This window comes from Eschrichtius robustus, chromosome 5 (genome assembly GCF_028021215.1).
Source record: "Eschrichtius robustus isolate mEscRob2 chromosome 5, mEscRob2.pri, whole genome shotgun sequence".
In the NCBI taxonomy this organism is placed as follows: Eukaryota; Metazoa; Chordata; class Mammalia; order Artiodactyla; family Eschrichtiidae; genus Eschrichtius; species Eschrichtius robustus.
The window spans coordinates 89,441,637-89,459,411 of NC_090828.1; the positions used below are offsets into that span (position 1 = coordinate 89,441,637).

Here is a 17,775-nt window from a genome sequence, read left to right on the forward strand (position 1 = left end):
CTCCTATTGTGATAAGTGATGGGAAAAGAGACTTAGCGGATGTAGTTGGTTTTACTGAAGACATGAAAAATGAGTATATTCCCTTTTATCTGAACTTTAATTCCTTGATATTTTCTGTAAAACTACTACGTTTTAACAGAGCCTAGAATGTTATTATTTTGTATAAAATATGAGACAGTGAATGACAGAAGATATAGATTAATTGTACTATAATATTATAATTACCATAAATTTTCCATGACTATTCCTTAAAATAATCATAATTTTATCAAGTTTTAAATTGTTCAACTTACTTCTCCTCTCCTCCCTGCCTCACCCCAGTCAATCATAGCTGTCCTGATGATCAGTTTAAATGCAAGAATAATCGCTGTATCCCCAAAAGATGGCTTTGTGATGGAACTAATGATTGTGGAAGTAATGAAGATGAATCCAGTCAAACTTGTGCAGGTAAATGTATGCTTGGATATATACATAAATCTCCAAAGTTAGTCTCCATAAAAATGCAGGTCAATGCCTTGAACTAAGCTGACTTTCCTAGTGCTGATGATCTGATTTTTGCAGTAGTAAATGAATTCAGAGTATGATGCCACAAAGGCTAGAATACAAATTATCTTCTACTTCATCTTTGGGTATGATTCTGCTTTCCAAAGTAATTTGGCACTTTGTCTATTCATATGAGTTGACTGTTGATACACTACTTGGACAAGACTTGTCCCTGCTAAATCTTACTTGGCAATGGAGGAAGAAGTTCGTGAGTATACTGTGATGTAGGCCCTCTCACATGGAGAACTACTTTTCATTTTTAAACCTTGAAAAAATGATTTATGTGTTTTATTTAGTCTGCTGTAGAATACCTCTGTAAATTGTTTTCTGTTCCTGGCATATTATTTATGTGGGATAGTTGTTTTCTCGTTTTTTTTATAAAGTCCCAAGACCACTAACCCTATTTATATTTCCATATAATTTATCCCATTGCAGTAAATCTTTGAATCCCTAGCTACATTCTAATTCTATGTGATTTTTAAAGGAGGATTAGGGATTGACTAGCTAGTTATAGTGGTAAAAGTGGAAATGCTATGTATAGGAGCAAATAAAACAATCAATCCTAATTAGTAAGATTTCTAAGCCACTCCAGGCCTTCAGTCCACTAGAAAATAGAACGCCACTTGCTTGCACCTCAAGTGCCACTTTCAGTGACGGCTGCTGAGTTTGCCACTCACTACTGGGTCTTCTTGTCAGTATATTTATGATAGCTATTATGGTCACTGTACACATTTACAAATTGAATAAAAAGAGCAAAGAGAAAAATAAATATGGCTTTTAGCTTTGAAAACTATGTTGTCATGTTACAATGTATTTCCATTTTGCTTTACCAAAACGAATAGGTCATATAGCTCATTATATTGGAAAAATATGGCAAATTCATTAGATAATTTCCCTGGCTGGGCCATTTCTATACATTTCTAGTTATAGGTGTGTACATGGATATGTATCCTAGATAAATTATTTCCCATAAGGGGATTATTTTGTAATTTACTCCACTGTCCTGTAGCCTTTGGCATTGTGACTACTTTATATCTAAAAGAATATGATTTCCTACCAGAAGCCAATTTTCTATTATGTTTCTTTGGGATTTATCCTTCATGGATCTACTAATTTGATAAATATTTATCACAGCACTGGGGACAGAATGAGGAAAAATACGTAATACCTTTCTTTAAGAAGCTAAGAGCTAAGCTGAGGGGAAAGACATGTAAACAGGCCATTCCCATGCAGCATTCAAAGTGCTAAGATGACCCTCAAATGGGAGCATGTAAAGGAACAACTAATTAGTCTTTGGCTATCTTGGAAGGCCTCCTGAAGGAGGGGATGTCTAAGCTAAGCCTTACCAAAAAAAAAGCTGAAGAAAAATGACTAAATAACAGTTCAAGTTATTTAATTAGAAAAAATAATCTGATAAAACCACGTGTTAACAAGATTGTGGTAAAAAAGGAATCATCATACATTCTTGGTGTATAAATTGATTTTCTACATTGTAGAGCAATTTGGCCAAATCCAATAAATGTGAAGATGTGCATACCTTCAAGTCGATAATCCTATTTCTAGGTTTATACTCCAATACCTATGCACATAGAGATGCGAATAAGAATTTTATTGCTTTAACACTGGTAATAGTGGGAAATTAAAACAAGCCAAATGCCCGTTACAGGAGAAAGGAAATATATACATGTATCTCCATATATGCACGTGTATATACATATATATATTCACTGTTATATTCACACAATAGTATGTTATTCATAATTAAAATGAAAAATTAGAACTCAAATATCAACAGGAATTAATTTTAACAACGTTAACCAAAAAAGTTGGAGAATATAAACAATTCAGTGCCATTCATATGAAATATGAAAATACAAAAGAGTTCTATATGTGCTTATTGATTTACAAATGTATAAAAATAGGAATAAAATAGGTATGGAAATGAAAAAAAGAAAAATTAAGGATAGCAGTTACCTTTCTAAAAGAGAGAGGGAAATGTGATTGGGAAAGATTACACAGGGGACTTCAAATGTAACTATAATACATAAGTTTTTAAATAAAAAATCTGTAGCAAATATAGTAAAATATTAAGATTTGATAGAGCTATATGATGACAAACAGGTATTAATGATATCATTCCTGATACTTTTCTAGATGATAGAAATATTTTACTGAAAGAACAATGAGTGATTGATGAGCATAGATCGTGGGGGGTGAGGTGAAGTCCGTAGAGGGTGGAGGGTTGGAAAGTGTGCCTGGAAGGGAAACGGCATATGCAAAGCGGGCAGAACAGAGCTAATAGGCAGGGCTTGGGAGTTGTTCTCCATCAACAACAAAATGTTTTTGCCTACTTTTGAGGGAGACCCAGAGGACAAAGATGAGAAGTACTTAGATTTGAAGTTTTTTTTTTTTTTCCCCATAGTAATCATGATGATCTGTGGCTTCAAGCCTAGGCAATTTCAATCTGGCTTTTTTCCCACAGCATAGAGCTCTGGTTTGATTACATAATATTTGTTCTTCTCATATCCCCCCGCAAATTTTAACTACATTCAAACGAGACAGATAGGATTGCATTAAGAAAACCTGGTGTATTAAAAAACATCAGACTTTTTTACACGAGAAACTGAAGAGTATATTTTTATATGACATAGGTTTTGTTTAAACGGAATGCTTCGATTAAAATACAGCACAGGTAAAGTTTAGGAACAATGTGTTAAGCTCTGTTCTTCTCCCCCTCCTTGTTGTTCCTGTGCATTGTGGGATTTCTCACTGATACATGACTGCAGGGGAAGCATAATTAGTGATGGGTAGAAAAACTTCACATTGTGACAGTGAATTTCTGATTCACTGCTAAATAAACAATTCCACTGAGGAGGTGTAAATTTCCTCCTCATTAAAGCAGCATTTGCTACAAAATTAGAGTCCTTTGGGGCTGCTCTGCTAATCTCACCTCCAAACTAACTCAGAGCTGATGGGGACAAGAACTGAGAAAGTAAAGGTTGTGTCTTCTTGATACAAATCTAGTGATTAAAAGGTGATAATTTAGTCAATCTGATTATATCATATAGACAGTACTTGTAGATTTATGGAATGAAGCATCTTTCTTATCTGAAATCAGTTAAATTTGCCTGGTAGACTAAGCAGATCATTTTCTCCATGATTAGAAAAGACAATGAATTCATATATTTTATAATGAGCCAGTAAATACTCTTAGAAATAAGGGGTCATAAAAGTTGTTCAAGCAGCTGAGTTAATGAAGTGACACACAAATTCCTATCCCATAACAATGTGAGGTAGGTCATACATGATGTGAGATAGGTTTCTAGGAATCCTTTCTCATTCTTCTCTCTAATCAGCATAGCAGTCCTGATGAAAGAAGACCATCTGAGAAAACTTGCTAGAGTTAAACCCGAATGACTAGGAGAGTGATATAAGGACATTGAACAGAAAAACATTGTATTGGAAATTTTAATATACTCTTATTATGGGTCAATTAGAGTTTAATGGAGATGAAAATATATAATAATATCTTTTTTTTAAAGCAAGAAACAAGAAAGACCGAAGGAATAAAATAGGTAGGAAATGAGGGAGGAAAGGAGAGATTTAGGAAAGAAAGAAATGTAGTGAGAACAAAAGAAACGAGAAAGGGAGGGAAAGAAGGAAAGAGGAAGGAGGGAGGGAGGGAGGAAGGAAGGAAGAGGGAGAGACGGAAGAAAGACAGGAGGAAGAATTGAAAAGAAAACTGTCTTATTAAAGTTCTCTTAAAACTCAAAAGGTAAAAAGTATTTGCTGCAACCAGTGAAATGATACAGAGACATGTAAGAAAAAAATTAATAATCTGTCTCGTAGCTCTATGCCCTCCCCTTCCCACCAAGTAAACCAAAGCCAACATCTTCACGCTTCTATAGCCTAATGCAAATATATACTTATTTTTTTCCAAGTAGGCATGGTTTTGTTAAAATTACCTAGGAACTTTGTTGATTTAGCCTAAATGTTAGAGTAATTTAGCAGAAAATCCACAGGGTTAACAAAATAAAATGATACAGGAATATTGAACCCTAGTTTAAAATTTCAACATTGAAAACTTCAGAATCATATGTGTTTGTTGGGCTCCTTAAAGTCTGTTAATCTAAAGTAACTTATTTGTAAAAAGGGAAAAATCAGATATTACATAAAATATTTTAGATTCAGGACCCTTATCCACATAATCAAAGCAAAATGCATACTGTAACAATTTTCCTGGTCTTTCTAATTATAGACACTGAGAGTAGAAACACTATATCCAATGTAATATAACAAATCAAGCCAGAAATGTTTCATTTGTTTTTCTCAAGTAATCTTTTAAATATTCACCAAAATAGGTATACATCTTTACATAGCAAGTACACTTTTCTTAAAGGAAATAACTAGTATATGACTTTTAAGAAATTATTTTAAATCACCTCTGAAACCCTAAGTTATGGAAACCCATTCTACTGTGTTCAGATGACTTTGAACCATACTCTATTTTATACCAACCATCAGTATTAAAGTTCACAGGGTGTTTTGATGAAATAGGAACACATCCTTCTGATTCTCAAGCCCAGGAAAAAAGAGGACATCTATAAACTAAGCAATGTTCTCTAATCATAGCCACAGGAACTCAGACCCTAATTGTTCCTCAACTGTCCAATCTTTATCTCACCCAAATATTGATAGGTCTGAGTGTCCCCTTCCCAACATTTCCCACTCCTTCCTTTGGTCCAATAAAAAGAAGGAGTGCTGGTTTACTGATAACTCAGGAAAACAGGTTTGTAGCTCAGAGTGACAGAAGGAAAAAAAAAAGAAAATCAACCATTTACAAATAACTAAGTATGTGATTTGCAGAGACGTGGAAGGACCTAGAGATTGTCATACAGAGTGAAGTAAGTCAGAAAGAGAAAAACAAATATCGTATATTAATGCATGTATGTGGAATCTAGAAAAATGGTATAGATTATCTTATCTGCAAAGCAGAAATAGAGTCACAGATATAGAGAACAAACATACGAATACCAAGGGGGAAAGTGGGGGGGGGGGTGAATTGGGAGATTGGGATTGACATATATACACTACTACGTATAAAATAGATAACTAATGAGAACCTACTGCATAGCACAGGGAACTCTACTAGGTGCTCTGTGGTGACCTAAATGGTAAGGAAATCCAAAAAAGAGGGTACATATGTATACATATGGCTGATTCACTTTGTTGTACAGCAGAAACTGACACAGCAGTGTAAAGCAACTATACTCCAAAAAAATAAATAAATAAAAAATAAAAACAAGTATGTGACAAACTAACACACGGGAGAAGAATTAGGGAGGCTATCTAGGCTCTCATGTTTTCAAAAGTTGATCTGATCATAATAGAAAAAGGCAATCAAACCCCTTGTAGGACATAACCCCTTTACTGAATAATTTTAAAGCACTGCTTTAGGCTACTGGAGAAAGCAAGGTTCCCTGTGTGTGTTCATTGAAACCCTTAAGAGAGCCCGAAGCAAAGTTCATTAGTATACTTTGATTAAAAAGTCATACATTTTTATATAACTGTGCTTAAAAGTAAGTTTTAAAAAATCCATTTTAAGGCTAAATGTATGTTTTAGAAAATGTTTTCTGCATTGTTGATCCATTCTTGAAATAATTTGGAGATCAAGAAATAAATGCATTGAAAATGTTAGAGGACAAAGACAATTCTGACCCCATAATTGGAAACCAGTTACCCTGATAGCTCCAAATCCTTCCTCCTGCATTGCAGCAAGTTTCTTGATTTATTGGCAAAGGCTATGCAAAATTATTTTTTGTTAATTAAAAGCTGGATGAAATTTAATTCAGCCATATATTCATAAGCATGTGCTGGGCAAAAATTGTAAAATAATGAATTCATAGCTTCGTTTATGGAAGTGTGTGAGGATTTCAGAATATCTTGTCACTTAGCATTCATTTTAATTGAAGGGCAAAGCATGTGAACTTCAGAAAAGGCAGGCAAGCTGGCATTACCAAAAATTTAATAAAGGTTTATTTTAAAAATATGTAATAGAGCAATGTAACATCTTATGTGTAAAAGGGTTATTGCATGATCTATTTTATCCTTAATGTTGTTCAAAAGGCCTCTAAATTTATCCTTTGTACATTAATTGATCATTTTAGCCAGAACATGCCAGGTGGACCAGTTTTCTTGTGGAAATGGGCGCTGCGTTCCCAGAGCATGGCTGTGTGACCGGGAAGACGACTGTGGGGACCAGACCGACGAAATAGCATCTTGTGGTAAGTTGTGAGTGAAACATGCTGTTAGTGGAGATGGTGTCAAACAGAAGATTCTATCACTATAATCTCTCTTAAAAGGCTATTTATTTCTCTATAAATACAAGTTGACAAGGCAGAAGATCTGTTACTTTTTATTACTGCCTTTTGGGCCTGAGTGTGTACTTGAATGATCACTGCAGAGTATGTCCCATTCATGAGGCAGTAACCATATCCTCGGCTAAAATAAATGGATCCAAACATTGCAGATTTTAGTAGGAGGTGGTTATTATTAGGCTAACAGGACATTCTCAAATGTTCATTATTAATCTTATGTCTATAATGATCAAATTTTTCAAACTGAATAGCTCATAAAGTGACATTTGGAGTAAATGAGGAGAGCATGTTTCTTGTTTGTATGCATATGTTACACTCTTGGAGCAATAAACTATACAGGCTGAGAATACATAGTTGGTAAACCATTTGTTTCATTTCTATAGAGTCATATAATTCTGAAGGACAAAATTTTTATTAGTTTAAAACGTTTTTGTTAATAACAAAATTCCTAACCCCTTTCCACTGATCCTCCTACTTTTGAAAACAATAAATATTTATTATTACATAAAGTTGCAAATTACCCCCATTTGTACCCATGTTTCAGTAGGTTGTATTATCATTTGTCTCAGTAATGTATAGTGAAACATAGTAAAGAAATGAACCAGGTTTTCTAAGACTTGTACTTTATTTCAGGCATGGCTATGGATTTTTAAAATTACTATGGGGAAACATAAATTAGACATGCGTAGCACATTTATTAAAATAGAATACAATTGGGTATATATTTTTAATAATTTGACCCCATGTTATAATATTTCTAACAGTAGGGAAATAAGACATTTTTGTAACCCTTCAATTTAAATGGCTCTATTAAGGGCGTGCATTCTCTGTTTACCTAAAATTTTATTTTTTAAATGTTTTTTTATACTAGACTAAGTCCCTGTAGACATTTGAGTTTATAGCCTCTGATAAAGTAAAGATAAAGTATTACTAATTGGCAGTTGACATTGTAAAGAAGATAGTAGAGGTGTTGCAAAAAAAAAAAAAAAAAGCAATAGAGAATCACACAATTAATTGTACATTTTACATGTAGAATTTCCAAAGCCTGTGATTGAACAGTGTATCCTCTCTCCTTTCCAATGTCCAGACCAATCATGTGGCTGGGTCTGCTTCTAGACAGCTCTATTTTTTAGAAAACCTTAAATGCTTTTCTGTTCTTAGTATCTCCATCCAGAGTATACCAGAAAGGTAATGAGAAACCTGAAAACATTAAATACAGAGAAACCCTGGAATCAAAGTCCCAAGTCAGATAAGAAATGCCATGAAAACAATATGGACTAGGAAAATACATAATGAGCTCTTTAGAGAATTTCGATTAAGACTTTGAGCTGACTTATTTTGAGTAACAGGTCTAGAGTAAGACTTTTGTCTTTATTTTAATGATAACTTAATTGAATCAAAGGAGAAAAAAATTACCCTAAAATTTCAATAATAATAAAAATAATTATACCAGAAAACTAACATAATTTTCATGAGGTGAGGGGAAAAAAGGGTCAGAGGGAGTCCAGACACATACTTCCCTACTGAATCTTTACAACAAATCTATTAGAAACATATTACTGTCCACACTTTACAGTTAAGGGAATCAAAACTGAGAGACATGAGTAACATGCATGAGATCACAAAACTAATAAATAGCAGGACCAAACCATGAATCCAAGTGTGCTTGAAACTAAAACTCAGCCATTTCAGGTTGACCTTGTTTGGGAGCCAAGGACAGGGTGCAAATAGGGGGCAGATAATGCCATTATATTATACATATCCATAAATATCTTATTTAAATGCACATCCACCTATAGTGAGTTTTATTCATTGGTGTGTTGGTAAATCTTTCAACATCTCCTAGTGGAGAGGAGCCCTGATCTAGTGTTTGCCTATTTTTGTGGTGTAAATACTCCCACCCATGCCAATATCAAGTTGCCAACATGACTCTCTGAATGTAGAATTGGGAAAAGATGTGCATACCAATATACAGTATTTCTGTGGTACGGATAAAATTGACACAAATAACTTCAAAAGCAAAATAATTAGAAAATTATGAACCTTGAGTATTAATTACCCTTGTTTTCAACGTTATTTAATTATAAATTTATATTTATTATTATTATTTAAAATAATGGCCGTGTGCTTAACAACTGACTCATAGAATCCTTGAAAATTTAAGAATTAGCTCTGCAAGCTCGTACAAGATGCCTCCAGTACACCACAGGATATGTACACATTATGAAATTTAGTTGTCAAATAGTATAGTTCTGAAATACAGAAATTTTAGAGAATGTCAGTAAACCACATGGGTTAGTCTCAGTACTGTTTCTTCTTTACAACATAAGAAACATGTTTCTCTCCAAACATGTTCCTCTCTTTCATAGCATACATTTATCTCTCAGATTGTCATTTTAACTCAAAATCTATGTCAGTAGAGAAGCTGCTGGTGAAGCTCTGGTAGACACAGTCTCACTTTTAAAGTTGTAAGGGAGAATGGCCTGAATTTCTTTCATAACAGAAATTATCTCTGCACTGAAACAGAATCACAAAAAACAATTGTAAATTGTTTAATTCACTGCATTTATAAAAAACCAGTCACTCTACTTGGCAATAATCCAGAAATAAATATAGATTTAGCTAATTTTCAGTTCTATTAAGCATCATGGTAAAATTTGGACTGATCATATTTCACTTTTCCTTTTGGTGTTAGCCGAGTTCCCATAGATTTAATCCAATTAGAAGACTCTGCAATCACTTTTCTTTTTTTTTTACACTTCAGCTCCATGAACCACCTCTGTTATGTTTAAAAACTACTGTTGACACTGAAAAGAATATTAAAATTTGGCTTTAAAAACATGAGAAACCTGTGATTAGAAATGTTTCTGGTAGTAATTAGGAGCTGAAGGTACTGTAACGGAGGGTCAAATTTTCAGTGGAATTCACTGTCACCTGTTTGCAAACCTAATTCTTTCTACTTGCATTTGCCTTTGTAAAATAATTGCACATTTTAGGTTGAGATTTTATGTGGGCAAACACATAATTAGGAAGGCCCTTGAGTATTCTCTCTTAGTCTTTAAACAGTCTTTTAACTTTTTTAGTAGGTTACCTGTGCAGAAAGGAGAATCTATAATTTGATGGTGCAAATGAGAGAGGAAATGTTAAAATTGTGAAGCTTGTCTTAGAAGTATGTCAAGGAACTAAATGGTCAATCTCATTTCAAGGATAGAATTTAGCACTGGTTCTCAACTTTAGTTGTCAATTAACGAATCACTTGAGGAGCTTTAAAATCACCTGCCCATGCCTCACCCCAGGCTCCTTAAATAAGAATCTCTGGGGATAGGACCCAAGAATCAGTATTTTTAGCGCTTACCAAGTGGTATGAATAAACACTCATGTTCAAGTACCTTTAAGGCACCAGTTATCACCCTTGAGCAAGCATGGAATCTCTGGAGGGCTCATTAAAAAACAGAATGCTGGGCCCCATTTCCAGAGTCTCTGATCCAGTAGGTCTTGGGTGGCGCCTAAGAACTTAACATTTCTTACAAATTTCTAGTTGATGTAGATACTCGTGCTGCTAGTCCGGAGACCACACTTTAGGAACCACTGACTTAAGGGAACCACCATTCATATTTGATTTTATGTAACATACACTTGATGACATAATTATGTTTATATATGCAGAATTAATTTATGATGGGAGCAATTATCCAGACAAATGTCATTCCCATCTCCAAATTACAGCATTAAATACAAGGATAGTTCATGATTAAATAAAAGAATATTTCAAACAAACTTGCATTTTTGCCCCTTGGACAATTTATAGTCAAAAACACTATAGTTGTTTATTTTAAAATTTAGTTTAACAATCTTTGGGTTGTTCTATCTTCCAGGTATCTCCATATAGCTTACATTTATTATTATTTTTTAATAAATATGTCTTGACGTGAGTTGGTAACTTCTGATCTGTTCAAAAGATTCAACTTTGGAAAATACCTACAATTTATTAACAGATTGAAAGATAATTCAATGGGGTATAAATAAAAATCCACTAAGATTTGCAAAGTTAATATTATTCCATCTTATGGATCTTTTATCTTTGAAGATAGTAGAATTCTGTCTCATGTACTTGGAATCTTACCTTTAAGTGTACTTGTAATTTTACTCTACGTAATTAAGGAGCAAAGACTATCAGAAAGAGAATTGGCAAGTATCAGACACAAACAGAAGAGAGAGAGAGAGAGCTATCAAAAAGAAATCATTTCCTGGTTAAATCAGTATAAATTGTATCAAAGATATTTTCAACTATATTAGTAGAAAAACAAAGTTCCTGATTTTAAGTATAGTATTATTATTTGTTTAATTACAAATAATACAAAGAAAAAACTGGATATGTGTGTAACAATTCTAATTCATGAGAATTATTAACCCAGTGGAGTATTGATAAAATATAATAATTGTCAGGAACTGCTTGGCCATTCTTTAGTAGCATCCTGGCAGACCCAGTGACTCTGGTAACTTTTCGTTTCTATAACTTGATTCAACCCATTTTAAAACTCCAGTGTTATATCTTAGTCGAAGCTTTCTCCTCCCCGTTGCCAGCTAGACTTGAGGTTCTAGGACCTTGGATGAGAGGGGAATGTGTTCTGCTTTTTCACTGTCTACTTCTCCTCTCTTCACTAGCTTTAGCTCTTCAGGAAGAGGGGAAAGATGGAGGAGATAGGTAACATCTTTTTAAGTAGGTCTAGTGATAATCTTCTCTCTGCTTCTCTGCATGTCATAGCCCTCTGACATCAAAAATGTAGCTCTCTTGAGAGGCTCTTATGTGAGATTTTCTGAGAGACCTGAGGTCTCACCCCTCCTGAGGTGTCACCCCTCTTCAGAGTTCCTTGAACTTTCTCTTTTTTCTCTGCTGTCTCTTCTTTTCCCTTCTTCAGAGTTCCCTCACATCTAGACCTAGATCTCTTTTATCCCCATCACAGATGGTATAGCTCATAGTCTTAAGTTGCTAGAATTCCCTTTGCTTGGTGGGCATCTTCTTGGTTGCATTACCAATATGACAGAAGAAGTTTTGCTATCTTTTGCTGGGTCCACTTTTTTTTCATCTCCCAAATGCGAGCAGGCTGCTCTCCTAATGACCCATCTCTTAGACCTGCCACCACTGTGCATTTTTTTTTTCTTCTTCTCTAGACAGGGTAAAATGGTCAGTCTACCTCTTGAGCAAATACAATCAGTTCTCTTTTCTTATACACCCCAAAATTGTCATGAATGATTCTCATGGAGTCTCTCATGAAGCTACACAGCCTGGATCTGTAACCTTGTCCACAGGATCACTCTTTGGATAACCAAAGGCACCATGATGTCAACCTAGACTTTCTCTTTTCTAAGTTAAACACAACGCTTCCTTCAAATTTTCTTACACGAACATTTGCGGGCTCTTTCCCTACCCGTTGCCCTATTATGCATATGCTTGGATTTTTAATGACCTTAGTGAAATTAATGCCCTAAAACAGGCGGTTGATGTACAGAGTTTCAATTTTGCAAGATGAAAAATTCTAGAGATCTGTTGCACAGCAATGTGAATATAATTATCACTATATAGTTAACACTACTGAACTGTATACATAAAAATGGTTAAAATGGTAAATTTTATGTGTTTTTACTGCAATTTTTTAAAAAAGTCATGGCCTAGAATTGAACAGGAACATAGTATCTCATATGTGGTATTTTTACAACAGATTATAGTGGGCTTATTACCTTCAGTAATATAGATTCTAGGCTTCTGTTAAGGTAGTCTTAGATGGCAGCCTTATCATGTAACTCACATGTTGAGCTCCCCGTCAATTAAAATATCTAAGCTTTTCATATAGACTAGATCACTCCTTTGGGGCACTTCTAATATTTACATTTCAAAATTCTTTTAAGTTTTATTTTGATAGTCTTCTGATTCTTCCTTACCTACATATTTTAAAATATGTGCATGGGTGAGGTCCTTTCCATTTCATACTGTCACTCTTAGACCTCCCTTCTCTGATGACTCTTAACCCTTCATCCAATTTTGTAATTTTGAATCCGTGATGCTAATGATGTCTTCCAGTTTTGTGTAATTCAAAGATTTGATAAGCATAACTTTTAAGGCTGTAACCAAATCGTGGTGACAAAGACATGAACCTTTTGGAAAACAATTAAAAACATCCTGGGGAAAACTGATCCAATAATTAAAACTCTGTGGATACGATTTTTAATCAAGTACTCATCCACTTAAATTTACTGCCATCTCATCTTGCACGCATGATACTTTCATTTATCGTGATAAGACTTCTCAAAAATTTTGCTAAAAAGACAGGAACACTCTGTTTATAGAATTCTCACGATATATACTTACCTGAAAATTGTATCAGCAAATAATTAAAATTAGTTTGACATGAGTTAATTTTACTTTACTCATGAGAAAACAGTCTCTTTAAAAATGCTGACAAAAAAATGTTTTAACAAATTCAGTCTAAAATTATAGTCAGAGATATGTGTAAACTTCACCTTCTATAGTTTGTGAATTTTCACTCATTTTTGGAATTGGGACAATATTATTTACCATTTTCCAGTTTTCATTCCTCTTTCCCATCTTCCACTTATTTCAAAAAGACTGTCAATATTCAGAGATTAAAAATGTTTGATGTTTTATTACTTGTTTGATAACTTGTCTCAATATGATGATAACCATTTTTAGAAATTAGATATTATATTTTTCTCATTTCTTGGGCTTAGAGCTGTAATTTCCTCTCATTTTTGTTTGTTCTTTACTCTCCAATCTGGCAATAATTACTTTTATTAAAATGATGAAAACCAAAGAAATGGAAAAGTTCTTTTCCTGCCTGTGTCCTTCAAATGTATGCTTTGTATCCCAGATGGTCTTGTTCTGTTTTTTTCTTGCTCCATGCATTTATATTTAGACATTCTTATTATTTTTGTTTAGAAATGGTATGCGAGCTTCTGTTAAGTTGTCTTCCCGTTATTATTAGGTATGCGACATGCTTTTGGATTTGTCTCAGCTTATGAGTCCCTTTTTTGCACATACTTGACTAATAAGGCTCTGTATGCAGAAAAGGGGGAGGAGGTTAAGCAAACCTTGATGGAGTATATTGAAAGCCACAGGCAGAAATAATTAAAAACAGCTTTCAGTTCCTTGACCTAACTCAGCATTTCCCCAAATTCTTGCTTGAGAATATGAATCACCTTGGGTACATATTACTGATAAAGATCCCCAGGTTTCTACCTGCCTTCCGCAAAGATTCCCCATTCAATAGGTCTTGCATAGAGTTCAGGAATCTGTATTTTGGGAAAATCACTTCATGTGATTCTTATCCCAAGACAAGACCGGAGAATATAAACTCTGTGATTTCAAATTCTCTACAAATAAGAATTTGTTAGTGCTACTGCAATGAATTATCACAAACATAATGGCTTAAAACAACAGAAATTTATTCTCTCACAACTTTGGAGGCCAGAAGTCCAAAATCAACAGAGCCCCCTTTCAAGGGAATCCTTTCTTGCCTCTTTCAACTTTTGTTGGCTCCTGGCTCTCCTTGGCTGTTCCAGCATAACTCTAATCTCTTGTCTCCATCTTCACAGAGATTCTTCCCTGTGTCTCTTTCTCTTTCTCCTATAAGGACACCAGTCATTGGATTTAGGTCCCAGCCTTAATCTAGGATGATCTCATCTCAAGATCCTTAATTACATGTGCAAAGACCCTATTTCTAAATAAGGTCACAATCATATGTTCTAGGGTTTAGGATCGGACATATCTTTTTGATCCATACAATTCAGTCCACTACATCTGAGGAGCTTTATTATGCCCTATACCACCAATTGAATTTTAATGGGGGCTCAGGTATAGGTAGTTTTAAAAGCTGAACAGGTAAGTCTAATATGCATCCAGGTTTCTGAAATACCCTCCTAATACCTATTCATTTAGTCCCTGCCTCCTGGTTAACTTCTCACCAAATCCCTCTATAATATTCCTCCAATCCTCAAATTCTCTTGCTTTTCCTTTGTATCCAGAGCTCTGCACTAACAGAAGTAATTTGCTGGCTCACTAGCCACTGGGCAATAATAATTATAACCGCCTCTATGGTGCTGACAGAAACGCAGGCCTTTAAATTTCTGTCAAAAGTAAACATGAATTCTTCAGAGATTTCAGCAGCATTGATCTCCTCATTGGTTATACACACACTGTATATATATATACACACATATATATGCACACACATATACGCATATACTCAAACATATATATAAATGTATAATCAGAATCAAACGAGATAATATATGCAAAATCTAGATAGTACTTGGTATCTAGTATCTAGTAGTCATCCAATAGAAGATTATAGATTTCTTTTTTTTCTTCCTTTCAAATAATTTTCTATTCTCAAATGGGAATAGATAGATAGATAGATAGATAGATAGATAGATAGATAGATAGATAATTCTCAAATGGAAATATATATTTTCAACTGGAGTTGAAGTTGGCCCAATTGAAATTAGCTCAGAAAATAGCAATGTTTCTAAATCCTTATTTTCTAATGTTAAATTTAGTGTTTTGAAAGATGTCAGATTGAAGTCCTATATTGATCCAGGAAACATCATTTCTATCATGCTGAGTTGGCATTCTGCAAACAGAAAGCTGTGTACATATGCCAATATTTGAATCACAAGTTGCTGTTCATTGCTATGATGAGATCTTTTCTAGCATTTGAGCAGATCATAGGTGACTGAAGTTGGGACCCTACCCCAGGGTACTCTGCCAGAAAGCAGTCAGGATGTAACTTCTGTGAGTCCTCCTGAGACAGCATCCTTTTCAGAGCCAGCATCCTTTCAGAGCCTCCTGAGCCAGCATCCTTTTCAGAGCCTCATCCTTTATTGATCTGCTCTCCAAATATTGTGACATCAGCTTTTCTGTTCTCTAGAGTTCACCAAGTCAGGTGTTCTCACCTACTATGTTCTAGATGCCTGGGTCATAAGAGAAGACAAAAGGCAGAGTTTCTGTTACAGGTTAGGGGAGAGAAGAAAAAAAAAACATACCTCAATCAGCAAAAAGACCAAATAATTAAAAACTATGACAAGTGCTATGAAAGAAATAAGAAGCTAATGACATTTTTACCTGATGTGCTTATGTGTGAATTTCCTAAATATTGATGCATTTTTATTAGCAAAACTTTATACATATCCTCTTCTTTAATATGTATAAATTCTTACACAGGAGAACTGTGTCCTTATATGGTACTGAAATTCTAGGTTCAATATATGTCCATAATCTAGTCCATCTCTATCACTGTTTTGTATATAACTACATATATTTGTGTGTGTGTGTAGACACACATTTAGCTTTAAAAACTCAGATAATATATAAAACAAAAAAAACCTAGTAGTTACTTTACCTCACCCTTTTCACCAACTCCAGTGGCAACCGTTTTTAACTCTTAGCCAAGTTTTCTGGTTACTATTTCTATTTTTTCAGTAAAATGTTTAACCACTATTTCTTGATTTCCCAAAATTATACTTGTCTTTTGGCTTCCTCTTAACTAGAATATTCTGTAAATTAGTTTTAAATTAAAGCTGTACAAGTAAATTAAAGTTGTACAACTTTAGAAAATAATGTGTTGTCATAATAATATAAGAAGTTGTTACCTCATGATGTAGTTAAAACCAATGAGAAACTATATTGAGAGAGTGGGAAAGGGAAAGTGTGGAGTACTAAAAGAAAGTAAAATTCTCATTTTTAATAAAGACATTTAGAATGGTATATAATTTTCAAACTTTGATTAGTAAAATATTGCTTATTGGTCAGCTTCCATAAATATATGGACGACTATATATCAATCATTTGTGATTTTCTTCAGTTTTAATAAAAATGATTATAATGTAATTGTTGCACGAGAAAAAGTCTGGTATGATATTTCTTCTTCGGAAACTATTGAGACTTGCTTCATGGCCTGGGAATTTATCGTTTTTGTAGAATTCCCTTGTGAACAGAAGAAAAATGTGTATTTTTTGTAGGTTGCTGTAGATTTCTTTTGACATATAGATGGATAGACAGACTGATAGATGGTTAGATGATATTACTCAAACTTATTAATTATTTTAATATTCTCTGTATCTTTATTTATATTTTTTCCTGTTTAAGGATAACTTAAAAAATAAAAGCTAATTTCTCTGAAAGGTTTTTTCTTTTACATGTAAAACGGCAATAATAAAAACTATCTCATAGTAGTAGTTTTATAGTCATGAGGATTAAATAGGAACCACATATAACACCAAATACAGTGTTTGGGTAGTTAATTGTACCACTCTGCCATTGGTTAGTTTGTAGTACTAATTCCCCTTTTTCCTTAATTCCATGCACTGATTAACATCAATTCTATAAGACGATTTAAAATATGGGTTTACATATCATATAGACTTACATAAACTATGAATTTAAAATGATTTACATTATGTATCTTGCTAAAAGTTTAAAATGTATATTTGAATATTAGCGATAGGAATAGTTATATATAATTTCATATATAAATAGTCATATATGTAGGTACAATAAAATATTTGGACCCCTGACTAATGCTTTTGGTAGTCAGCTAACAAATAAGGACAAGGACACTGGTTACTGTAAGTGTACACTAGGATAGATAGATAGATAGATAGACAGACAGACAGACAGACAGACAGATAGATAGATAGATAGATAGATAGATAGATATAGATATAGGTATAGATATAGATATAGGTATAGATATAGATATGTAAGACATCAAGCATTAGTATTGCCGCTTTACTCCTGGATTTAACCCCTGTAATTCCCAAGAGAATGGGAACTTTTCCC

At 33.9% G+C, this 17,775-nt stretch overlaps 1 protein-coding gene across 1 annotated transcript in view; it reads left to right on the plus strand.

The window, feature by feature from the left end:
• Window positions 1-17,775, plus strand: part of LRP1B (LDL receptor related protein 1B) — a 1,676,205-nt gene that overhangs the window by 919,384 nt on the left and 739,046 nt on the right. The window contains exons 18-19 of the mRNA XM_068543688.1: window positions 322-447; window positions 6,711-6,827. Coding sequence (XP_068399789.1) covers window positions 322-447; window positions 6,711-6,827 — 243 coding nt within the window. The remainder of the gene's footprint in view (window positions 1-321; window positions 448-6,710; window positions 6,828-17,775) is intronic.